Raw genomic sequence first — 25,825 nt, forward strand, 5'->3', positions numbered from 1 at the left:
TTCCCTGAACACAAGATTACATATATATATATATATATAGAGAGAGAGAGAGAGAGAGAGGAAAGCAAGAACATGATGGACCTCGCCAAATAGTCTTAGAACACTCTGTTACTTAATGGAATTTTCTAGATTTTTAGATTTTTTAAAATTTATAATAATTTTTAATAGAAAAATTTTTGTTTAAAAATTTCAAAAATATTTCATAGTAAAATCTGAAAACATAATATTTTTCTAATTTTCTGATGAAATACTATTAGTTACATAAAATTTAATAAATAAAAAACTTTTAAATTTTTAAATTCAAAAATGATTTTGAGTTTTCCTGATATTTAATATAAATATAAACATATATATATATATGTATTAATAAGAAGGGTTTTGGGCTTCGCCCTTAATCCCCACGGTCCATATGAACACCCTACAAGCTCACTGGACATGTAAAAGATATTGGAATTTATTAATTTTTATAATATTGATTGTTGGATGGAATTTTCTCTGTCTCTTAGTTTCTCTAATTTTTATAATAATTATAAAAAAATTGTTCTGTAAAATATTTTTTTGAAAATATTTATAATGATAACAGATTTTAATAATAAATTTTAATTTCTAAATTTTTTTAGGGTAAATCTAGACAAAAAGGAATATTTTTTCTAATTCTTTGATGAGGTATTGTTAGTTACATTAAATAATAAAATTCAAAAATAATTTTGCATATTTCTAATTTTTAATATTCAATATTATAATTTTGTGATTCTATCTAATATTGATCAGAAAATGGAATTTTTTTTATTTTTTTAGTCTTTCTAATTTTTCTAATAATTTTTAATCAAATTATCTTTCTTTAATTTTTAAATATATTTTATAATAAGATTCGAATAAAATAAAATAATTTTTAATTCAACTTCGGTCATATACCTAATATAAAAAAATTATTGTAAATTACAATTTATAATAGTTTTAAACACGCGTATAATCTATAATAAATTAACAAAAAGAAAAAAAGAAACACAGTTTGCATCATGTAACGCACGGACTTTACGACTAGCTTATAGATACACTGTGCAAGGAGCCCGAAAGTTTCGTGGGGCAGTAGGGAATAGATTTATTTGAAAAATTGAAAAGTCAAAAAGAATACTGTATTATTTGAACTATGACAAAATCAAAATATACTATGTATTAACACCATGAAAAGTTGGAAAATTCAAAATATATCATGTAAATAAAATATTATATTTTATTAATAATTTATAAATAATATGTCTTCGTACATATATATATTTTTAACACATGCATTAATTGAGCTATTCTATTAGACTTTCAATTTAAGAATATTTTTTATCCACCAAATTAAAGAATTGTAAAATTTAAGTAAAAACTATAGTACCATATCTACTATAATATTATTTCAATTGAAAATTGAAAATTTCAAAATTTGAACTTTAAGAAAATCTTGTATATTTTGTACAAATTTTCTTACAAAGTATTTATTCAAAATTAAAATTTTAAAAATTCATATTATTATATTATATTATAAAAATTTAAATAAAAAAGTTCTAGACAGAAGGTTTGTGCACGTTTTAAATATTTAAATAAAAATTGAAAACGTATTTTGTGAATTACTGCATATCAGTTATATTTATTTGCAAAATTAATTTTCAAAAATTTAGAAAATAATGAGGGGCCCGTCACTCAAAAATGTTAAAGCTGATGTGGAACGTAAAACTGCAATCTCGCATCGTTGTGGTCAGAGTCGACTCTAATATCATCTGTAACTAAAATAAATATTCTATATAGAGACACACAACACTTTTTTATTTTTGGTTGAACACACACACACAACACTTCACACACATAGATTTATCAGTAATCCCAAAACAATTTTGCAGCAAACCGAGAACGAATAAGAAAGTAAAGATAATTTTCTTCACTATTTGCAGTGTTATTTACTTTGCATACAGGCACGCACAAACTATCAAATAATTCACCAATTACTTTTGTCAACAGCCCCTTCAAAGGGAGACGAAGACTTTGAATTGGTCCAATATATTCACCAACTGCCTTAATAATCACGCCATTGCACTCCAGTCACTGTCAGGAAGGGGACATATATTACCGTTTATCATGTTATTCACTATATCTTAATTTATATAGGTCCGAGATTGATTTTATATTATTTGCACGCCCAAATTTACGGAAAAGACGACTGAGAAGCAAAAGAAGCATGCAAGAAGCTTCCTCGGAACATATACATTAAGAGTAACGGAAATTAATGTTCATGGCAACTTCGGTATCATCCACCAATTAATTTTCCGAGGTAAACTTTTCCACATCCTCCTCCCCCAATAACAGTGTTGAAGTTGTCAATCTTTTTAAGACCTCATTATACGTAAAGGGTGGTTTTTCAATTTGATAGTCCTTCACTACAGCCTGCATCAAGGGATCGGAATATGCCGATGGTGCGGAGAACATTCAAATTACAGGAAACGGAATAACTAACTCTTCATAAGTCAATTGATTACCTTTTCTCTTTTTGGCTTCTAATTCTCCGAATGATAGCTATTACATTTACAAAGACAAGTTAATCAAAGACAGACAAATGACAAGTTAATCACTTTCAAAAGGAGACGAAGACTTTGCGTTGGTCCTTACTGGGAGAATGACTAATATTTCTAGATTGATCAAATGGCGTTTCCACTCCCAAAATATATGCAAAGACTTTTTTCGATTATAAGAGAGACTGAAGAATCTAGTATAATGCAAAGATAAATAATAGGGTATATAGATAGTCCCACTAATGAGAATTGATCATGGAATCTCTCGATTGCTAGATGGAGCTTTCCTTGTAAGGACTATGAAGAAAGTGATACGCCCAGTGCTTTCCTTATAAAGTATCTCGCACCAATACAGCTGTCTTTTGCCGTAAGGAATGTATGCGTTTTGTGTATATAAAAATATAATAGTTCAATGAGGAATTGCTTATCTACTGCAGAAAAATATTGTGAGATCAAATGTATGATGCATTTGATATTTAAAAATCACTTGTTACTAATGATTTCCGGGGTAAATCTCTAATTTTTATGACCTTGAAATATATAGCACTCAGTAAGCACAACAAAAATAGTTTAACAACCTTTATAAGGTCTATGTGCTAATAATAGCTATATATCTAACCAGAAGAGATCATATAATATTTTTATTAAAATTATGCCATGATCGACTGAAAAATGAACTGTCATGTGCATAGAACATGCTACCCTCTTGATTAGATAAGTAATGAGTCATTTCACATTTTCTTTTTTTTTTTCCGATTTTCGTATACAATAAGTGCTGATCAATTTGCATAATAGTGAGTAGCATCGCATGCTCAAGAAGGCGATACAAGAAGATTCATGTCATGCCGGTATATATAGAACCTTCTGCTGAAAGGAAACGTAGTAGGCATCAACAATGTTATTTTCAGTTGTAGCAGGTTTTGGGTGCCAAGGACAGACAAGGATTTCTTTTTGATTGGAAGAGAGGGGGGAGGGAGGTCGGTGGGGGGAATATATTTGTGTGTAAATGCGTAGATGTATGTACTTGTGCTTGTGCTATAGAAAGCAAGGGGCCTTTTTCTGTAGAACACGAACGCTACTGTACCGTCAGTGTAGAAACGAGGAACATGGTCCTCAACGAGAGATGAGAAAACCCATTGCAATAGAAAGTGAGGGCCATTTCGCCGTAGAAAGTGAAGGCCTATCAGGATCCGTCAGTGTAGAAAGCGAAGACCCCTTAATCCACTGTTGTAGAAACTAGAGGCCTAGGTTCTCAAAGAATTGAGCAATGGCGGCAGTAGTCATGCGGAGCGAGCATCTTGTCAAAGCTAGAGCTTATAAACTGAAACTGATATTCAAGCACTCAAAATGCATTGCTAAGTACAAGCAAATCCTCAAAGTAAAAGAACTATCAAATGAAAAGGCATCACATGCCTAGAGATAAGCGAAACAAATAATGCATAAGAAGTAAGTTCACTAATGAATTACTCTTCGCGGAGTGTCATCTCACAATGCTCTCTGATCAGGGGTACGAGAACGAGGAGGGCTTCGCAAGCGTCCCTTTCAACCCTGTCACTGAACAAATGATCACAGGTGTCCCGCTTGAATCAACTTCTTTTTGTCGTTCTTCAACGCCTGACAGTGTGTCATGTCCCGAAGGTTTATGGTAGCGACAGTACTTGTCGGACTCGCGACCCAAGTCTCCTTTCTTGAAATCCTTTGGTAGAGTGGCTAGGCCTTGGCGCTCAATTTCAAACTATGGAGGTGGGCGTCGCTTCACCTTTCTGTCACTTTCGGGATGGTCCTTTCGCTACTCTCCAACACCTTCATTCTGACTCGAGAGAGATTCTTCCAGAGTTATGAACTTCTGGACACGAACTACAAGATCAGCAAAGTCTTGCGGACAATAAGACTCTTCTTGAGCCTCCTTTTCCTGAGACCTCTTTGGAAGGCAGACATCGCTTTGCGAGGGGACAAGCTCTCTATCTTGGTGAAGACCTTGAAAAGGTCCTTGTACCATGCTCGAAGCGTCTCTCCCTCTTTCTGCTCCATGGTGAATAACTCATTCAAATCACGTTTCACTCGCCGAGTTGCCGCGAATCTCTGGATGAATAACTCCTGCAATTGCTTGAAACTAGTGATGGAGCAAGGAGCCAGCAAGTGAAGCCAGTCGGAGGCAATCCCAGTGAGGGTCCCAAGAAATATCAAACATTGGAGGTTCTCAAAAGCGCCTATTCTGAGAAGCAATATGATGTGACGATGCACATAGTTGGTTAGATCTATTTATCCATTAAAAGGAGCTATTTGAGGAAAATTAAATTTATGAGATACCTTGGTGTTAAGGATATCTTGTGATATAGGGGATTCAAGGTTCTCATTAAGAGATGGAAGGCCTAGCTGCTTTCGCTCAGTAGCTTGAATGGCTTTTGCAACCTTCTCCCCAATGAGGCGTTGGACTTCTTTCGGAGAGAGAACCGCAGCTAGTCCTGGGGGGATTGTGATCAGCGAAGGCATGTCATTGGGCAACTTCTCAAAGTTCCCTTTGCAAGGGGGTTTGGGCAAACGCTTAGTGGAGACATCATCTTCTTCCGTTGGGTTCAGCCTTTGGTTCGCTGCCACATGATTGTCCAGGTTAGCCTAAGGTTCTTGAGAGGTTATGATGATTGCCTTCACCGCTACTCGAACAGCACGCACTAGTTGATCTAGTTGAACCACGTTCGGGCTACGTCGTGGCGGTGGCGGATCATGACGAGCCGATTGCGTCGGATTGTCGGATGCAGTCTATCATGGAGGATTTGGAGCCCTTGAGACCTATCGTTTTAGGCTTGAGAGGTGGCCGCACTCCTAATAAGAAACCATTGTTTATTCTTGGTGATGGAAAACAGCTGATGTGGATGACTTTTTATGCCATTTCCCACAAACGGTGCCAATGTTAGGATCTCCCTTTTTGGACCTTGATCACATGCAAGTCACGAGCCTCAAGTGTCCACGAGCGACATGCAAAAAGGAGAAAAACGGGAGGGAATCCCGATTTTCCTCTCCGATACTTAAATGAGAACATATCAAAAAGGTAAAAGAGTTAAACTTTTTTGTTTAGGAATACCTGGATGGGTATTTATAGAAGTATCGAGATATCGTAATCTGTATAGGATATTTGATTGCACATAACAAGTAGATGTACTTTTCATATATATGGTTAGAGATAGGAAATATCTCATAATATATATTAAGAGAATATTCAAGAAATAATATCAAAAAAATTATGAGATATATGAGAGAAATATCCTTAATAGGATTTAGTTATCCAATTTGGAGTATCAATGTGGGTCCCGAACAGTAAGTCGGGCCAAACGGGTCTGACCAATTGTCCAATCCCTAACATATTATATACATATAATCTATCTGCATAATTACTAATAGGAGAATATAAAAAAATTTCCTGATGACGTGAAAAAGCGACAAAGACTTTGAATTGGTTCACGATATTTTTTATTGGACTCTTTGCCTCTCCTCAATGGGTACATTGAATTGATCCACCATATTTTGGATGAGACTGTTGTCTCTCTCTCTCCAATTATGGGATTGGGTGCCTCATGACAGTCCCCAAAAAGATGAGGGGCTTGGGATCTTGAGCAGCATGGCTATTAATTAAGGTGCATGAACTTAATTTCAACCGTTACAACTTACCTATCGAAACGAAGTTACAATTTACAAGTCTGATCCAATGTCGTCTTTTGCTTTAAAGCCAGAGAGATCATTAATTATATGGTGCACACAAGCTAATGCCCAATTCAGAGGCGGTGTCAGGTTAATCATGAATATGCTGACGGGAACTTAAGGAATGTCTTCAGCCATAGAGATGACATTCACGATTAAAACCAACAAAGGTGAACTGAAGGTAAAAGCAGAGCAAACTCTAAATTCTTGAACTGAAATATTAATCTCCACACAGCCTGGACCAGCTATCTTGCAGAAGGACTAGAATCGGAGTCCAGTACCGCTGGCGTCATCTCAAAAGAGTCGCCCAATCTTCTCCCGAATGCTGTCGTCTCCATAGCCCAACATTCCTTTAGTTCAAGTAACACCTGACTTATGTCAGGCCTCTGTATAGCAGCTGCCCGGACACATTCCATAGCTGTTTCCACCAATTTCCATGCAGAGTTGGATTCGAGCTTCCCATCTAACCGGGGATCTATGCTGCTCTGTATGTCTCCTGCCTCGATGAAAAGAGTCACCCACTGGATTATGAGAATGATGCCCTCAGGTACTCTCATAATTGCGGGTTGCCCCGTGATAAGTTCCAAAAGAATGACTCCAAAACTATATACATCGCTTCTTCGGCTAAAATTTCCACAGATCTGAAACCTACAAGGGTGCAGCGAGGGACAAAATAGAAAGTTTCACATCACTGAAGCTCGTAAAAAGAAGCTGAACATAATATTAATAAGGGATATGTATACACACACACACACATATATATCATATCCTTTAATCCCACAATTCTTTAAAGATATTGATCCTTGTCCTTACTCAGGGTCAAGGTAGCCAGGAGTGCCGGCAGGACGGGTTGAAATATAAGAGTTGCTTTCCGATGCAAACGCTCTCGATAGCCCAAAGTCAGCAATTTTAGCTTGCATTTTCTCATTCAACAAAATATTGGGATGTTTCAAATCTCTATGGATGATAGGGGGTTTGCAGCCATTGTGCAAGTAATCCAGCCCTAAAACTCCAAGCAAGAAATTCACCATGTCTGCAAAGGCCCGGCGTTGCACATTTTGAGTACCAATTTTCAATTTTCATGTTTTAGGCCTCTGCTGTTCTTCCTGCCTACAAAAAAAAAAATGTAACAAAATGCACTTTTATGCTTTCATCAAATATATTATTTTTTTTGGTAGATGAATATACATATATATTTTTTTTAGGTAAGAGATAAATTTAATGTTTTACATCAGTTAAACTGTTGGTTTTCTCCGCCAATTATCCCAAAATAACTGTTGGTTTCTCAAATTAGGTAGGGCTTTTGCCCCTCTTTGCAACTTGCTAGTAATTTTTTAAGTTTCATATTTAACTATGGACATGGAGCAATTCTGGGCCCTAAAAAAACCCCTGAGGAGTCGCTGCCCTTAAAAAAAAGAAAATTGTCCAATTAATGTTTACCAACAAGGAAGTCCTACTGATTTCATATGCAAGTAACAATCACTGAAAATTATATTAACATGCTTTTTTATTTGGAATGCACGAAGTAGTATGTATTGTGCTTAAGTATTTGCTGACATTATAATGTGCATGGGAATTTCTCCGTCGTCCTTTCCTCTGTTGGAGATGGATCAGTGCTGCAGGTTATACTGCGGAAGGTAGACTTGTAACGTGTGTTTTTACTTTTCAGTTATTTAGTTCCTGTTTTGTAGGGATGTTGGACATAGGTATTAGGTAGTCTTTTTTTCTTTTTTATGGTGCATTGACAGTTACTTCTTGTCTCACGTTTTCAGTTTATATACTGCAGTTTTTGCAGACCTTTGTAGTTATGTTAATGAAGCTTGTGTGTGTTGTTCTCTCAACTTCTCTCTGTTCTGGTTATCTGCTATCTCTATTACTGTGTGAATTATCAGTGTTATCAGTGGTATCTGAGCTGTAAATGATTTTGAGGGGCCTGTGAATGAGTGTTTAAGAGATGTGTGAGTGTGTGAAAGATCCTAGTTGCTTGAGAGCCTCGGGAGTGAGTTCGAGTAAGCCTTTTTTTCCAGTCAGTATCCACAGCAGTTTAAGACAAGATGGAAGCAGGTTCGAGTAGTTTTTCTGCCATAGCACAACCAGTATTTGATGGGGAGAACTACCAAGCATGGGCTGTGAAGATGGCAGCCTACATGGAGGGAAGTGACTTGTGGGAAGCAGTGGAGCAGGATTATGAAGTAGCATCTCTTCCCGACAACCCAACCATGAATCAAATCAAGTATCACAGGGAGAGAATCATCAGGAAAGCTAAGGCAAGGTCATGTCTTTATGCTGCAGTTTCTCCTACAATTTTCACTAGATTATGAGACTAGGTTCTGCAAAAGAGATTTGGGATTGAAGGAGATGAGAAGGTCTGAAGCATGAAAGTTTTGAAATTTACTGAGAGAGTTTGAGAGATAGCAGATGAATGAGAGTGAGTCTGTGAAGTAGTATTCTGAAGGCTGATAAATATAGCCAATAAGATCAGAGTTCTCGAGTCAGAGATGAAGGATGAGAGGCTAGTGCAGAAAATATTGGTGCCTTTGCCATAAAAATTCGAAGCAACCATAGTTTCTTTGGAAAACACCAAAGATTTGTCATATATTAAGTTGGCTGAGTTGCTAAGTGCTCTCCGAGCACAGGAGCAGAGAAGAATGATAAGGTGTAAAGGGCCTCTAGAGGGAGCACTGCAAGCTAAGTTGAAGATCGGTGCTGGTGAGAAAGGAAAGAAGTGGTATAATAGAGTAAATACTGTTTATTACCTGTAGCTATTTAGAAACATATAAGATGTAAAAAATTATATCCTTTTCTAGTTCCGCAAAGTATTAATTTCTCGATAATTTTGCCAACGTCTGACTTTAGTATCTTCTTTGACATAACAAATAGAGCAATTAACGTGTAACTGAAAATACTTACAAGGATTCCAAAGCCGAAAAGCCGGAGAACCAATCACCTATGGTTCCACTTAAATTGCTGAAGCTTAAGTTGCTGCAATTTAAGATATCAAGTTGCTGTCACTCATTAAACTAATATAACCCAATGAACATATATATTTATTGCTCTATGCATACTAAAAATATCAGTTAGAAATTCAGAACTTCACTGGAAAAAAAAAATCAATTAGGAAACCGCATGTAGTAACCCATTTAAATTGTTGATTAGAAAGCATTTTTCTTTTTGAGATTACGAGACGTTCTCAGTCAATTGATTGAGAATGATCTCCTTGCTCAACTATTAGCTTGACTCTAGCTGCAAAGTGCTTCCAACGGATTTCAAATCACTATAATGCAGGTAAAGTAGCATACATACCCCACAACTCATGATTTTAAAGAAACTTTATATTTAATGCCATGAGATATATCCCATGGTTTGCCCCTTCTCTCAAATTTATCATACGCTTTAAAAATTACCCAAATTGGCACATGGTTTGCATGTTGTTTCAGATCTATCCCGGCGTCAAATTTTCCATTTATTTTTTACAGTGTTGACGATGTGTCAATTTTTCGTCTAGGCGTCATTAAACATAAAACAAGCCTCATCCGTAACACCGTTAAAAATTGACAGATGACTTCACACCAAGATGGATATGGAACAACATGCAAACCATGGGCCATTTTGGATAATATTTAAACCATGGGATAAATTAGAGAAAAGGAAAAAAACATGAGATATATGGTGTTAAAATCTCAAAAAAAAAAGAAAAAGAAAATATAAGTTGTCGAAAGAAGGGGGATGCAACGATTATCCCAGAAATTTTGGGTAAATTGCAAATTATCGATTTCCCGAAAATAAAGGAAGGGCACTCACAATAAAATGATTCTTGGAGGACCGATATATCTACAACTCAATCCATCCCATTTGTAATCTTTCGGAACACAAGGGTCGCCCTGCCAGTTGTGTCTGTCCAAGCTGTACCCTTGTTTGATGCCATGGATAGCATTAACTGTATTGATTTGAATTCATTTTCGGTTATAAGAGAAGAACATGGTTATTATTACAGCGAAAGAAAAATTCTAATAGTTATATTAGACGAAAAAGAAATTCTAATATCTAATTGTGATGACCCGAATTTCGTCTCGTCGGGGCCCGCATGTGTGCACAATCGCACAGCTTGGGAGTGTCCACCTTCCGGGGACGTGCGAAGGACGTACGTGTGAAGGAGTCACCACTTACCATTTTACGACCCGAAGGTCGAGGGCCGGCAAGTTACCCGGGTCTAGGAGTACGGGGTACACCTAATTGCTAAGGCATATGGTCTGCGAAACTCGAGGTTTCGAATTTAAGGGTTCTGTTACATGCGAGCCTATATCTCGCACGCCCTATCGGTACTCTAGCTTGTCTAAGCTTGCCATTTTAATTTAATTACCGCTTAATTAAATTCCGCTCATCTTACGCGTTTTGACACCATAAATTCGAAGAAACACTCCGATTGTCCACTCTCCAACCGGAATTCTTACGTGAATAAATGTACAACATAAACCCTTATATTGTTCTCTCAAATAAATATAATACAAATTACATCAACTAAATTCCGGTTGGTTCGCATTCGGTCATTACTCCACTCGTACTCACCGTGTGGTTTGAAAAGACTAAAATTGAAATTAAAATGCGCGCTCAGTGTTTAGGAGATTGGATCCCGTGACTACGATTGGGGCTTTGGACCCTATATGAATCCTATCATAAATGATTGGACTCGATCCGCATGACAAACAAGCGCGAGAATATAACAAGTGGACACAAATGAACAAACAATGGGGTTTTGTTATTGTCGAATTTACGTGAATTAACCGATTATTAACCGAGGTATCTTGGTATGCAAATCCTACCCTAAAGCAGGCAAAGTGGATACAGGATGTGAATCGATCAAGGATCACCTCGGGAAGGTTTTTTCGCATTTGGCATTATTTTCCTAAGACTTGACATACGTAACATCTGTAGTCAAGTCTTATGTTTGTGGGTTGCTTTTAGGATTTGGTTAATGTTGTGACACTACGGTTGTTACAAGTTATTACCGAACATGGATTCCGCCCGTAAATCCTAGAACCTAGTGTCTACCCTGCTATTGCCCGTTTTTGTCTTAACCAAATACACAATTAGTTCAATATTTGTATTTTAAACCAATCCGCCTGAACTAACTACCCAAGACTATGCTAGAATAACAAAAACTCATCGGTCGGATAGAGCGAGTTATGCAAATGAACCTGCGCTTGGACAGGTAGCCCATCCCTACCTTGATACCGTAGTGTTTCTCTTATTCTAACCCTAGAGGTGTCGCTAAGCCGCACATAGACAATTTTTCCCTTGAGATGAAAATTAGTTTTGAAAAAGAGAGGCTACGCGGTGCGGGCCACCTTGGCCTGTGACCGGCCGATCTCCTAGACCTTCCAGGGTTGTTAAGAACCCTAAAAAAGCCAAAGGACCAGTCATTCTATCCGGAAGTGATCTAAAAAGAACTTCCACTCCCCGACTTGAGTTTTCTGAAATCAGATGAGGCATCGAGTCAAGACGCGCAAGTCCTTCCTAGACGTCCATGTCACATGGAGTCACGTGTCTCGGATTTTATAAAATTTGCAAGTTTTGAGAAGGGCACCAATGCATGTTTGCAACTTATCGACGCGTGTTACCGGTTTATTACTAATTCGTGCAAAATTATTAGGGCCCAGTAAGTTAATTAATCGCATGAACGTCCCAATTACCCCGTTAGTTGAATTATTGATTAAATTAATTAATGTTTTGCCAAATGCTCTAAATTTGCGAGTTTCAGACCGTCGAGCCGATCATTGATGGACTATCCGATGCGAATCATAATTCCCGACCACCTTGGAATTTTAAAATTAATTTTATGCCGAGTTTGCATGATTAAACCGATTCATGTGAGGTTTCGATTAAAACGAGAAAATAAAGCGTTTAAACACGGATTAAGAGCACATTATCACGTCAAGCACGATAAACATATGTATTTTACACAATCGGTGCCGCCATGATCGCAATGAACACATACAAACATACACAAACATAATATTAACGGAATCGATAAAACGACACCGACTCATGGAAGTGGAAAAACATAAAGAACACGCATTGTTATGTTATATACATATAATTACTGAAACAAAAATATTTAAGCAGAGCACATACGTTGTCGGTCTGGAGTCCAAGTAGGAAAGGGTTGGAGTACCTTTAGAAAATGTCCACGGACTGAATTGAACAATTTCAAAGAACAGGGACTGATTTGAAAATTCGGATAAAGTTTCAGGGATCTGATTTGAAAATTCTGGAAAAATTCAGGACTTTGTGAAAATTACTAAAATGTCCCATGACTTTTTTGAAACGAATTTGAAAGTTCGGGGCTGATCTCAAAAGTACAAAATTCCTCAGGGACTGAACTGAAACAAAGTAAAAAGTTCCCGGAACTGGTTTAAAAATCCTGAAAAATTCATGGACTCATTGGAACATGCTAAAAATGGCCAGGACTTGACTGAAACGAATTTTAAAATTCGGGGTAGATCTGAAAAGGGTGAAAAATAGCTCTGGGACTAAACTGAAACAACTTGAAAATTTCCTTTGAGTGGTTGGAAAATTCTGTAAAATTCAAGGACTGATTTGAAAATGGTAAAAATGGCTGGGACTTGACTGAAATATGTCGGAAAGTTAAGGGGTCATTTTCAAAAAAATGAAAAGGCTTACTCAGGACTGAAATGGGACAAAATAGAAAGTTCATAAAATTGAATTCGGAACAAATCCGGTCATCTACACGATTCGCGAACGCTCATTTCACATCATAACCATCCAAACAAACATTAATATTAAAAAATGGAACCCTAAACATGCTACTAAGTCGGGAATTTACCTAGTTAGAGAAGAACGGGGGCAGTTCTGTAAATAAGGGAGGTTCTGGACGAGTTGGGCTGCTGGGAGGATTGGGCCGGACTGGGCTAGACTAGGCCAAACTAGGCCTTTGAGATCCAGACTGGGTCGAGTGGGCTGCTGGGCCGAGTTGGGCCACTGGGCTGGACTGGACTGCCCCTTAACCGAATTGGGCCTCTACTGGACACGATTGGGTTGCTAGCCGCGGGCCGAGCTACTGGACGCGCACGGGCTGGGTGGCTGGGCGCACGAATGGGCTGGCCGCTCATGGGCGTTCCCTGTACGACCCAAAAAAAATGAAAACCGACCCGATTAGTGTCGAAAGGGAACCGAGGAGAAGAGGTGAGTTGATGGAGTTAACGGGGCCGCGAGCTCAAGGAACTTTGGGTGCCAGCTGGGGGAGCAGAATCCAAGAGCAAGCTGTGGGCATTGGGGACGAGTCGCAGGGTCATGGCATCGGGGAGCTGAGGGAATCCGGGAGTTCGAGTCCTCCCGAAGTCGAGCTACGGGTTTCTTTTTTCGAATAAAAGCCGAGAGGGAGAGAGAGAGGGTTGGCGTGTGTGAGGACCGAGAGAGTCGGAGCTAAGGGCCGTGAGTTCCCGAGAGAGTGTGTTGGAGCTGAGGGTGAAAACGAGCGTCCGAGCTGAGGGTTTTTTTTGTGTCTGTGGACGAGCCCCCTGAAGAAGAACCCGAGCTGCGGGTTTTCTCCAATTGAGAGATAGAGAGAGAGAGAGTTGGCGTGTACGGAAGCCGTTGGCGTGTGCGGAGGACGGTGCAGGTTGGAGCAGTGTATGCATGCAGGGGTTCGATTTGAAGGCTCGGGTCAGGATCGTGCAGAGCAGGGAAGAAGAGAAGAAGAAGAAGAAAAAGATAAGAAAAGGAAAAAAGAGAGAGAAAGAAGAAGGATGGGTGGGAAAGGGAAAAGCAGCACGGTCAGAAGTCCTGACCAACTTCTGACCGTTTTGACTTTTTTTTTTTGAAATTCGAGTTCGACGCGCCTATAAATTAAAAATTTATCTCTTTTTGATCGGATATTGGAAAAATAATTTGAGATTACTATCATGCTCAGAAAAATTCGTTTATCAATATTATGCGATAAAATTATTTTCAATCTCGATGTATGCGAAATTCAAAAACGTCCCAAATAGTATTATTTTTGAAAAAAAATCATAAAATTGGTGTTAAATTAGGAAAATGTGCTATTTCCGCGAAGTCGTGAGTACTCGAGTAATCTACTGATCATATTTCACTCGCACGGGTGACGAAATGACGATTTTACCTCTTTAAAGCTAGTGGGCCAAAACGGGGTGCTGACACTGATAAAAACACATGATAATCCCAACTTGAAATTCGAACTGGAATTTCTCGATAGCTAAACTAGTGTGTGTGCCAAATACGGTGCCACAATTAGTTGAGCGAGTGGCACTTGCTCCACTATATTTAAAGCCTATTTAATAATTTTTTTTTCCATAAAGTGTAATTTTCAAAGTTTTACTCCCATGATAAGAATATGAAATCAATATTTAACCCCGCTAAAGAAGTATATGTGCATTATGTACGTATTCGAAGTCATGTAGAATACTAAATAAAAGATCTTGATGTAGAAAAAGAAAAGGTATGTTCAACCCCCAAAATATCACTTTCTGGTACTTTTTTTTTCATTTTCGTTACAAATCTCTCTTTTTTTTTGAGTTTATTTTACTGAAGCACTTTGTTCACTTCAGTCCTGCCATCAATTTTTCCAATCAAAAAATTACTTTTCCAATAAAAATTATTCATCTTATATAATTTTATTAGATATAATTTTTTTCTCAAATACTAAAATGATTGAAACCTTTAAAAAAAGAAAATTGAATAGGGGCATCGGAGAAGGGAAGGAGTGGCTGTGGGCACTTCTGGCTGATTGAGAACAGTAAAAAACTCTACGGCATTGAGGATGGGAGGATATGGGCCAGACTGGTCAGTTGCCTTAATCGACAGACATATTTCCGACCAGGCAGCTTGGGGCGACACAACGGTCTGAGGTGATAGATACTCGAGTGCGACGGTACCTATTTCTCTCTCATTCAAGCTAATAGTAAATTCTCTCTTTCGGTTGCTCGGCAATTTCTCTAATTCCATGAAGTGAAAGTAGACGCACCATTTTTCTGTGGAGTTTGCGGGCCACTTTAGAGATAACGTATCATTGGCATCTTTTGCTCTTTGAGCAGTCCTCAAAACATCTGTCGGGACTGTTGCGCTCTTTTGCTCTTTGCTCTTTTATGCCTAGAGCAACGCCGATGAGATATTGATTGTTTCCCACTTTTCGTCCGTCTTTGGTGACCTCAAGCGATCATAGACATCATCAGGGTACCTAGGCGAGGGAAATTTTCAACAAGAAGAAATGTTGCAACATACATATCAACAGTGTTGATGGGAAAATAGTATCGGAAATCTGACAAAACCAAACACCAATTCTAGGTTAATCGCAATAAATAGAAGTGCTCTGTAATTTTTAAGAAGTACCGATATTTTGTCTCCCAGTCCCATCCGCCGATGTCATAAAAAATAGGCTTTATCTGATTCTTACCTATAATGGACTGAACTACCGATGTCGTATGGCTGGCGGGTCAATACTGATGCTGAACTAGGCGGGTAAATTGAACTATCCAACAATCGCAGTTCTACTGCCGAAATGTAAGGCACCCCATTTCCAGTATTTATGAGGCAGACTTGAATGTTATCAGTCGTAGGGACGTGGATTATCTCATAAGAACTCCAGGTGGATGTGTTCACCGCGGTCCAATAATCAGTCCCAATGTGCAAGTCGAATATGGGCTGCTGATTCTTGTTGTCGTAATTCCCATGGTGGAATAAAGCGCGGATCAGATAGGTGCTACCCTTGCCTTGCTCAGGTCGAACTTTTTAACAATTTCTTGCTCCATTAGGAAAGAATCTCAAGTTCATCGACTGTGGAAATTTGTTCCCGCCGATGAAGAGAGTGGGAATTTGCTGGTTCTCCCCAGAATCTACAAATCCTTCATCGTTCTTGTAATAAATACCTAGTTCGTTTTCGTAGTAATCATTTGGTGCCCGCAGGCAATACTTATGAAACCTAATTTAGTTCAGGAAGAAAGTAAACATAATCATTATTCATGGAAATTCTCTAGTCCCAGGAGAGACATAAGGTCCCATCTAGGGGATGACATTGATTAGATCACTAGGGGAGCCCCCAAACGCCATATTGAAACCAAAATCGCAAGGAAGAAGGGAACTACTATGCTCCTACAAGTTGGGATTCCATATGTCAACTGCATATAAAGGGACGAATTGGCTTCCGAAGAGTAGAAGATTCGAACAAAGCGATGCAATCCAAAACTGCATGGGCTCTAACAAAAACAAACGATAGCCTTGCGGGCAGGGCTCTCAAGGCGAAATACGGAAATTTCCTAAACTCTTCCAACTGATCCTCACCTTCGCCAATATGGAAAGGTCTCCAATGGTGTAAAGACACAATACAGGTGAGTACTTGCTTTTTTGTAGGCGACGGCTCAACTATTTCAGCGTTGACAGACCCATGTATCCCTGGCAAGGAAGATCACAAAGCCTCCCCCAAGTCAGAAGCAGCTCCAAACTCGGAGCAAAAACTTCGAGATCTGATGCTCTTTCACCCGAAAAGATGGAACATTCCAATACTCACGGACCTCTTCAATCAAGATACGGTGGAAAACATTCTCAAGATCCACCTACCCAAGATGACTACGAAGACTCAACACTTTGGATTCCAAATTCATCAGGGAAGCATTATGTCAAATCATTCTATCTCATAGACAGAAGCATAGATTCCTAGAAAACAGTGGAATAGTATGGAAACCCATATGGAATCTAAAAATCCATGAACGCTTTGAACTCCCTCTTTGGAGAATAGCTAGTGAAAGCTTCTCCTGGTTTAGTGAAGAGAGCACGCCCTGTCCTCTTTGCCAAACCAGCTCCGATAATTTTGAGCACCTCTACGGAGACTGTATTTTTTATCGCGTTGCTTGGAGGGAATCACCTTGGGATTTACTCTCAAACTCCATCCAGTGTGCCAGTCTAAAGGATCTGATTAATTTTATCGCTTGTCCTCCTCACAGTTTTCTATCAAATAGCTCTGATAAGACCATGTTTTCTTTATATGCAACTATCACTTTATACCAACTGCGGAACTCACGTAATGACATCCTGCATGCAGGAAAAACAACAGATCTCCACGAAACGATCAAAAGAATTACAAGGTCTTTCAGAGAACACAATAGGAGCTGACTTAATAAGGTGCAACAGCAAGAAAGTTCACATGCACGAACACTACAACTACAAGCATCACAGGAGCCTACAGGACCCGATTGGACAATCATCAGCTTAGACGCATCCTGGAATAGCCACAGATCATGCCTAGTGGGGATTCTGCAGCACCCGAATAGCCCTCCTGCACTTTCATGGTTCCAAGCATCGCAAGAGGATAAACCACTCCAGTCGGAAGCCAAAGCAGCCCTCCTTGCCCTAAACATAGCTGCAGAAAGGGGAATGAAGAAGATATGGCTCACTGCAATGCTTTGCTACTTGTAGACTCCATTTTGCACCCACAAAACTCTCCGTGGGAAATTAGAAGCATAGTTTCGGACATTTCTATAACTCTTAAGCTTTTTTCGAATAGGTTAGTTTCATGGATTCCTAGATTGGATAACTCCCCGGCCCACGACCTGGGTCAATTTGGTTCATTGTCAAATTCCCACTCACTCTGCAATTTTTTAGGGTTATCCAGATGTATGTCTAGGAACTAATGTAAACGATTCCCCTTACTAATAAAGTATTTTATTCAGCCAAAAAAAAAAGAAACCAAAATCGCATCAAATCAAGCAACATGAAAGCGGAGAAATTGATGTGCACTTGTGGTCCTCATCAAATAAGAAGAACATCAAAATATGAGATAAGTTCAACCTCAAAGTTGGCATACTAACAATTCGGTTCTGCACATCCAATGCCTCCATATGTGCACTAAGTTCACATCGACTGACTAATTATTGTACCTTAACATCGTGAAAGGAATTGGTTCAGGTTCCTGGAGCTAGCCTAGAAAGCACTTCTAAACCAAGAAATCCTGCTTCAGAGCATTCGCGGATGGAGAATCGATTTAATTAACTATACATGCTTCTTCAACGATCTTTCTTTTATTTTTATTTTTCCTAAAGATTTTATATCTTCTTTTATATAGAAAAAAAAATTTATTTATTATTGTGACAAGTGAACCGACTGGGAAAAAAGAATCCCCATTCGGAAATGGGAAAATATATTAAAATGGGGGTACCATTTTCAGATTTAGATTATTTAATCAAGTATTTCATTATTTATTTGTCATAAAAAAAACTTAATTCACTGAGGAGAAAGGGACCGACCTGGGTTTCGATCTTGGCCATGAACCGGAATAAGCATTCCCATCATTGCTGAACACGGCTAGCTGCACAAGCAACCACACTCCCATCCTTCTCATTTCTCCTTCTCTCTCTAGAAAATGGACCGAGGAAGAGAGAGAGGGAGGAAAACGGGATTAGTTCTCCTTGTCCTCTTTTTTTTTCCAAGTGTTCATCGGTATTAGAGCCGACTCTAGCCCACAATCATGCAGGATTGCGGGTAAGCATTATGGGGGCTACCCATGAGCCCGAATACGTGGGAGTTATGTTGTGGACCTCGGCCCAAGAGCCCATCGAGGACGTTATGCCTAAAAGGAGGGGAAGTTTGTCAGGACTCGTGAGTCCACATCGGTTATGCAAGGGGGAGATCTGTGATTTATATAAAGGCCAATTACCTCATTAGCAGCTAACACTTTTGAATGAAAGGCCCCGTGGCTGTTATAATTACAAGTTAATTATATGAGAAAATGAATATAGGAGAGAAAGGTAAAGATAAAACATAATAGTCTAATCTACTTATTCATTAAATCAAAAATCATTAATGTGCATGGAAAAGAAATTTAGACTTATCACAAAATATCATTTTGCCCTTATCAGTCATTTCCTCTTCCGATATATTTTAATACTTAACTAATTAAGTATTTAATTTTTAAACACTTAATTAATCAAATGCCAGTTAATTATGAAATTAATTTACCGATAATTTAGTGAACGAATGGAGACGAAGACTTTGAACTGGTCCAATATATTCACGTTCGCCCCAGTACATAAAGAGGTTCCCAACTGCCCTGGTGATCACGCCAATCCCACTCCCTTCACTGTCAGGCAGTGGACAGGTCTTCACTTTATATGTGTAGAAAATTGATTGATATTATTTCCATGCCCAAAATCTACGCAAAAGACTGAGAAGAAGAGGAAATGTATTTGGAGTAAACGGTCATTTCCGTCCCTGAAATTTGGGCAGGCCAGGAGGACATTCATCCTTAAAGAATTCTAGCCAACAATGTAGTCCTTGAACATTCATTCCTTCTATCAATATAATCCCACTTTAAAATTAATGTATAATATATTTTTTAGGGATAAATTCACTTTGGGCGCCCGCCCGCACCCCCCCCCCCAACGAACTATAGCGTGCTTTTAGATTTCCCCCCAATCTTTAAAATTTTGCAAGCACGATACCACCTCCCAGGTAACTTTTCTTCTATTCAAAGGAACAATTTCGAGAACATCTTCTCTTGTGTTGTTGGGGTGTTCTTGGAAATCTCGTGTAGAGTACGACAATTTAGAATCAACTGGAAGCTCGAAACAATAATGAGTAACATCAAAAAATGAGATTGAAATTCAGATTTGTGACAAAATCAGAAAAACTACACCATAATTCTTAAGCCGCTCAACGAAATTGAGTGTTGTAAAGACACTCTGGAGTCAGGATCCACTAGGGCCATCATATTGGCCCTTCGGATAGGAAGAGGGTGGCATCATACTGGCCCTCCAGAGCCGGGATCCACTAGAGGCATGTCCTCAGCACGCAGCTATCGGTGGACCCCTTCTGCAGCACCCTGCACCCATTGCCGCTCATCTCCACCCAAAAACCAAGTCCCCTCTAGTTGACTGATCAGCTCCCCGTCAACGACAATTGCGATGATCGGCTCAAGATTCCAATTGATCAATAGCTAGATGGAGTTTTGGGTTTGGCACTGATTGGGTTCTCATCTACCCGCGGCATAAATGAGATTTGAATGAGCGAAAGACATAGGGAAGTTGATAAAAAGCAGAGAAAGGAGTGCGGTGACCGAATTACCTATGAAACTGACCGGCCGGATGAAGGTGTCATCTGTAAGGAAAAAGAGGCCGGTGGAAGGCAGCGGAGTTGCCTGTATTGTCGGAGTTGCACGAGTTGAATGTTGTTATAAAGCTGAATATTTTTAAGGCAGAAGCAAAACGGAAAAAGCAACGTCTAGTCTTTTCGTTTTCCTCCAATGTATCTGAGGAGGTGAGTGACGCAATTATATAAAATCAAAAAGCTTGGAGGGGTAAAAATTAAATATTATTATTGATCTTAATTTGCCGTGTCAGCCCAAAACGGCAAAAAATGGATGGAAAAAGTAATGGAGGTCTATTCTGGCAATGATTCAGAAGAATAGATTTTCAATTTTTATGAAACCTCGTGGTTTTTTCTCGCAATAATACCCAAAAAAAAATACAAAGAATAAAACTGTAACAAATTGACAAAGTAAATATACAATAAAGAAAGCAACTTATTTATAGAAGAAATTGTTTATTTAGGCTATTCATCCATTATTCGAACATGTCCATGTCGCATGATAATGTCACTACGCCAGTCTACGATACCCTGAGAAATTTGAATATGCAGATACATAAACTGCTATCTGGCAATAGGAACAGACTCATAGTCATCGAGTTCCACAGACATCATCTCAAAGGCCTCGGTGGATCTTATCTTGCTGCTTCCCATCCTCTGGCTTCTCTCGAGTGCCATTTCTATGTCCCAACATTCCTTCAATTCGGCTAATACACGACTTATGTCAGGTCTACGGACTGCAGTTGTCGGTACACATGATACTGCTGTCTCAACCAATTTCCATGCGGAGTTGACATTGAATTTCCCATCTAACCTTGGATCCACTACGCTCTGTATGTCGCCTCTTTCAATGATCGGAGTCACCCACCGGAGAATGTGAATGTTTCCACTTCCACTCCTTATCACAGCGGGGTATCCAGTGATCAGCTCAAAGAGAATGACTCCGAAGCTGTAAACATCGCTCTTCCTATTTAAGTTTCCAGACGACTGAAACCTGAAAAGCAGAGCTAGTTTCAGATTCAAAGCAATGGAAACAACAAACAAGCATGAGGCAACACTCCAGAAAACATAGAAATATAGCCGATTCATTTGGGTTGTCAAAAGATTGGTTTAAATCCTTACTCAGGATCGAGGTACCCTGGAGTGCCAGCAGGACGTGTCGAGATATGAGAATCATTCTCTGCGGCAAAAGCTTTTGATAGCCCAAAGTCGGCAATTTTCGCTTGCATGCTCTCATTCAACAAGATGTTTGAAGTCTTCAGGTCTCTGTGGATGATAGGTGGTTTGCAGCCATTGTGGAGATAATCCAATCCTGAAACTCCGACAGTGTCCTAAATTAGTAAATTCATAGTAAAGCAAAATAGGTTGTAACTTTTATTATTTGCAGTAGTTACCTTGTGCAGCATCAACTGCGATTCGTAGCCTATCCTTCCAAGTCAAGACGTATGTACTGCTCTGATCTGCTCCACATTCGTATGATATGATGAGTGAACATAAATCTCACTCTGATGAAAATGAATCTAAATGATGGAGGTGTCCATAAGTACCTGATAAGTGATGCCTCAAATCCCCATTTTCCATGAACTCGTATATTAATGCCATATTCTCGGCATCATCACAATATCCAACCAGGGAAACCAGATTTCTATGGTGAACAATCATGAGCAGCTGGGCCTGTCCAGAATGCACATTGTCGTTAATGACTCTGCCAACAAATCTACTATTTTTAACACTCTAGTGTATAATTATCACCTCTGTTTTGAACTCTCTATATCCTTGTCTTGATGTCCGAGAAAGCATCTTCACGGCAGATTTAGTGCCGTTTGCCAATGTTCCGAGGTAAACTTTTCCAAATCCTCCTTCTCCAATAACAGTCTTGAAGTTGTCAGTAATTTTTAAGACCTCAGTATATGAGAAGGGACGGTTTTTCAACTTGATTGTCCCTTCTCTATGCCCTGTACCAGAGAAGTATGGTGATGATTCAGTGAAAATTACATTACAAGATGCAAAGTTTATTAACTACTTTCGAAGACAATTAGTTACCTTTTTTGTTCTTGCATTTACATCTCCAAATGATAGCTAGAGCTACTAAGAGGATGGCAACTGAGCCTGAAGCTGCAGCGATTACAGGGATAATGTAGGAATTCCTCTTCTTTTTCGGCTTACAAGAATCTTCTAGGCAAAGGTGAGGATTGCCTTCCACACTGTCACATGGAAACTGAATAAGCAAGATCGATTTTCCTCTGCCTTATCAATGGTAATATTCACTGTTAACAAACAAGACCAGTCACATAGCGGGTTGGTTCTTGGACTAGTGCATCAACTGACGAGAATTAATGGCCTAATAATAGTAACAATAATCTGCGAAGCGGTTCTTATAACTTCTTAATTGATATTAAAGAATCAAGCATAGTGAAACAAATTCAAACCGTAATTGCAATTGTTTGTCATCGATCTTCTTCTGAAGGCTCTCAGGAATAGATCCAGTGAAGTTGTTTTCACTTAAATTACTGCAAACATGGAGACAATATGAATAGTAAATCATCTTGCTTGACTAGATCCCGAAAATTTTAAATTTATTAAATGAATCTAATTATGACTCACAGAAATTTCAAGTTCGGCAATTTCGCCAAAGATTCTGGTATCAGCCCAGTGAATTGGTTACCGGAAAGATCTCTGCAGAAAAGAACATTTCCATAAGGTTCTAATGCTTAATATGGAAAGATCTTTCTCTAGTAATGTCTTAAATGAAACAATGAAATAGGCAAAAACTCACAAGGACACTAATGCTAGTAAATCAGAGAGCGAAGCAGCTAGATCGCCCATCAATTGGCTGGAGCTTAAGTTCCTGCAGACAAACAATTAATTGAATACGAGAAGCCAATTATATTATGCCAATTAGAGTACATATTCCAAATCATGTGAGAAGTGAACCAAAACATAACACTTCCCAGATCATTGCAAAACAAAAATGCTTCACTAACTCAACAAGAATGAAAGAGGGAGGAAGCTTACAGTGATATGATTCGTGGAGGATTGTCGTAACTACATTCCAGGCCATCCCATATGAAGTCTCTAGGTGCACACAGATCGCCCTGCCAGCTGTCTCTGTATATGCTGTACCTTTTCTTGATGTCATTGATAGCTGTAACTGTGTTTCAGATTCACGACAAAAGCTAGTCAACAGTGCTACAGGTAAAGGTCGAGCTCATCATTGCAGATAATCTAATTAGCGAAGGGCACAATTTGAAGCAAAACAGGAATTATCATTACTGTCATCCATTGCTGTTAGTATGTTTCGGAGCTCGACAATGGTGAAGAATTCAACAGCATTGAGGATTGGTGGATATCGGCCAGATTGTGGCGTTGCCTTGATCGATAAGTTAATTTTGGACCCGCTGACCAGGGGCGATGCAACAGTTAGTGGCTTCAGGTACTCCAGAGTAACAGTTTCAGCCAATTTACCATTCACGGATATCGTGAACTCCCTCTTTTGGCCACTCGGCAAGCTCTCTATTTCGGCAAAGTGGAAATAAATGCACCATTTGTTGGTGGAATTTGAGGGCCAAGATAGATGTATGGAAGAATTGGCGTCAGTTGCTCTTTGAGCTGTCCCCAGTACTTCTGCTGGAACTCTGTATGCATCGTTGTTGTCGCTTAGACTGGGGGTCCACGTGATATTGATTGGTATGGTCGAGTTGTAAATTTTTGCTGACCATAGGCGATCGTAGATATCTTGGGGATACCTAGGCAGGGACATATTCAGCAGCAACAGAATGGTGAAATTAAATACTGAAAGAAGGTCAATCTTGAGGAAAACCGGTACAAGCAAAGGGCTAATTCCTGAATAATGCGTAGGCTTTGTATTATCTGATTCTTACCTATACATGACTGAACTACCGATGTCATATCGCCAGTGGTTCGATAGTGATGCTGAATTGAGCAGGTAAATTGAACTATCCAACAATCGTAGTTCTAGTGCCGAAATGTAAGGCACCCCATTTCCAGTATTTATGAGGCAGACTTGAATGTTATCAGTCGTAGGGACGTGGATTATCTCATAAGAAGTCCAGTTGGATGTGTTCACTGTGGTCCAATAATCAGTCCCAATGTGCAAGTCGAATATGGGCTGCTGATTCTTGTTGTCGTAATTCCCATAGTAGAATAAGGTGCGGATCAGATATGTGTTGCCCTTGCCTTGCTCAGGTCGAAGTGTGTAACAATTTCTTGTTCCGTTAGGAAAGAATCTCAAGTTTTTCGACTGTTGCCATTTGTTCTCGTTGATGAAGAGAGTGGAAATTTGCCGGTTCTCCCCAGAATCTACAAATCCTTCATCTTTCTTGTAATAAATACCGAGTTCGATGTCGTAGTAATCATTTGGTGCCCCGCAGTCGATACTTATGAAACCTAATTTAGTTCAGGAAGAAAGTAAACATAATCATTATTCATGGAAATTCTCTAGTCCCAGGAGAGACATAAGGTCCCATCTAGGTGATGACATTGATTGGATCACTAGGGGAGCGCCCCCAAACACCATATAGAAGCCAAAATCGCATCAAATCAAGCAACATGAATATATTTATACACACGCACACACACACGCACAAAAGCAGAGAAAATGATGTGCATTTGTGGTCCTCATCAAATAAGAAGAACATCAAAATATGAGATAAGTTCAACCTCAAAGTCAGCATAGTAACAATTCCGTTGTGCACATCCAATGGCTCCATATTTGCAGTAAGTTCACATCGACTGACTAATTATTGTACCTTAACATCGTGAAAGGAATTGGTTCAGGTTCCTGGAGCTAGCCTAGAAAGCACTTCTAAACCAAGAAATCCTGCTTCAGAGCACTCCCGGCTGGAGAATCGATTTAATTAACAACTATATATGCTTCTTCAGAAAGCAAGGCATGGACAGCATTCAACTGAAACAGAGGAAATTCACTGAGGAAGGCAAGGGACCGACCTGGGATTTGATCTTGGCCATGAACAGGAATAAGCATTCCCACCATTCCCACAAGCAACCACACTCCCATCCTTCCCATTTCTTCTTCTCTCTCTAGAAAAGGGGCCGAGGAAGAGAGAGAGGGAGGAAAACAGGGGGTGGAACAACTGGGGAAGTTAATGTGGAGTGTATAATAGGCATGAACTAGCAGTGGCACAGATTTGAGTTGTACCTGTTCGATTAAATAGCCACTGGCAGAGTTGACGGAACTAAATATATTGACATCTCTTTCCCCCTCAAGCTAAATAAATAAATAATAATATTATATTGCACTTCCACCTCGGCAGCTCGGAAAAATTATATGCACGTACTCGGAAAATCTTATCATATATTATTATTTAACTGAAAGTCCCGTTTTATAATTACCACCTTATATATATAGAATGCGGTCGAAAAGTTAAAAATACCCCTTATGCTTAATCTAAATATGACACAATTTAAAATAAAAGGGAAGAGTTGAA

At 39.1% G+C, this 25,825-nt stretch overlaps 3 protein-coding genes and 1 long non-coding RNA gene across 4 annotated transcripts; all 4 read right to left on the bottom strand.

Moving 5' to 3' along the window:
* Positions 1-3,899: 3,899 nt before the first annotated feature.
* LOC116200116 lies at positions 3,900-5,379 on the bottom strand. Its single transcript, XM_031530829.1, has 2 exons — positions 4,863-5,379; positions 3,900-4,767 (listed from the first exon to the last, which is right to left on the bottom strand). The coding sequence occupies exons 1-2, from the start codon at positions 4,907-4,909 to the stop codon at positions 4,410-4,412; spliced, it is 405 nt and encodes a 134-aa protein (XP_031386689.1). The 5' UTR covers positions 4,910-5,379; the 3' UTR covers positions 3,900-4,409.
* Positions 5,380-6,311: 932 nt separating this feature from the next.
* On the bottom strand, positions 6,312-14,061 carry LOC116200115 (LRR receptor-like serine/threonine-protein kinase IOS1). Its single transcript, XM_031530828.1, has 5 exons — positions 13,093-14,061; positions 10,050-10,185; positions 9,159-9,230; positions 7,062-7,358; positions 6,312-6,896 (listed from the first exon to the last, which is right to left on the bottom strand). Exons 4-5 carry the CDS (start codon positions 7,277-7,279, stop codon positions 6,494-6,496), a joined length of 621 nt encoding a protein of 206 aa, XP_031386688.1. The 5' UTR covers positions 7,280-7,358; positions 9,159-9,230; positions 10,050-10,185; positions 13,093-14,061; the 3' UTR covers positions 6,312-6,493.
* A 5,803-nt stretch (positions 14,062-19,864) lies between these two features.
* On the bottom strand, positions 19,865-20,498 carry LOC116200117. The gene is made up of 2 exons (XR_004155662.1): positions 20,337-20,498; positions 19,865-20,248 (listed from the first exon to the last, which is right to left on the bottom strand). It is a non-coding gene; the product is annotated as an uncharacterized LOC116200117 (long non-coding RNA).
* A 277-nt stretch (positions 20,499-20,775) lies between these two features.
* LOC116200113 (putative leucine-rich repeat receptor-like serine/threonine-protein kinase At2g19230) lies at positions 20,776-25,554 on the bottom strand. The gene is made up of 13 exons (XM_031530826.1): positions 25,326-25,554; positions 24,239-24,764; positions 23,631-24,103; positions 23,373-23,508; positions 23,134-23,205; positions 22,962-23,033; positions 22,787-22,867; positions 22,401-22,561; positions 22,110-22,312; positions 21,905-22,031; positions 21,752-21,817; positions 21,480-21,669; positions 20,776-21,351 (listed from the first exon to the last, which is right to left on the bottom strand). Exons 1-13 carry the CDS (start codon positions 25,402-25,404, stop codon positions 20,922-20,924), a joined length of 2,616 nt encoding a protein of 871 aa, XP_031386686.1. The 5' UTR covers positions 25,405-25,554; the 3' UTR covers positions 20,776-20,921.
* Between the last annotated feature and the right edge of the window lie 271 nt (positions 25,555-25,825).

Source organism: Punica granatum, chromosome 3, assembly GCF_007655135.1.
Source record: "Punica granatum isolate Tunisia-2019 chromosome 3, ASM765513v2, whole genome shotgun sequence".
NCBI classification, from domain to species: Eukaryota; Viridiplantae; Streptophyta; class Magnoliopsida; order Myrtales; family Lythraceae; genus Punica; species Punica granatum.

Bases quoted from the DNA above. Each gene is read 5' to 3' on its own strand.
- LOC116200116 (XM_031530829.1), bottom strand. From the start codon at position 4,909: ATGAGAACCTTGAATCCCCTATATCACAAGATATCCTTAACACCAAG. The intron at 4,768-4,862 runs GTATCTCATAAA...ATTGCTTCTCAG, and splicing joins AAGATATCCTTAACACCAAG to AATAGGCGCTTTTGAGAACC.
- LOC116200115 (XM_031530828.1), bottom strand. From the start codon at position 7,279: ATGGTGAATTTCTTGCTTGGAGTTTTAGGGCTGGATTACTTGCACAAT. The intron at 6,897-7,061 runs GTAAGGACAAGG...GCACCCTTGTAG, and splicing joins CCTGGCTACCTTGACCCTGA to GTTTCAGATCTGTGGAAATT.
- LOC116200113 (XM_031530826.1), bottom strand. From the start codon at position 25,404: ATGGGAAGGATGGGAGTGTGGTTGCTTGTGGGAATGGTGGGAATGCTT. The intron at 24,104-24,238 runs GTAAGAATCAGA...GTCCCTGCCTAG, and splicing joins GGTAGTTCAGTCATGTATAG to GTATCCCCAAGATATCTACG. The intron at 21,670-21,751 runs GTAACTACTGCA...TCGGAGTTTCAG, and splicing joins CGCAGTTGATGCTGCACAAG to GATTGGATTATCTCCACAAT.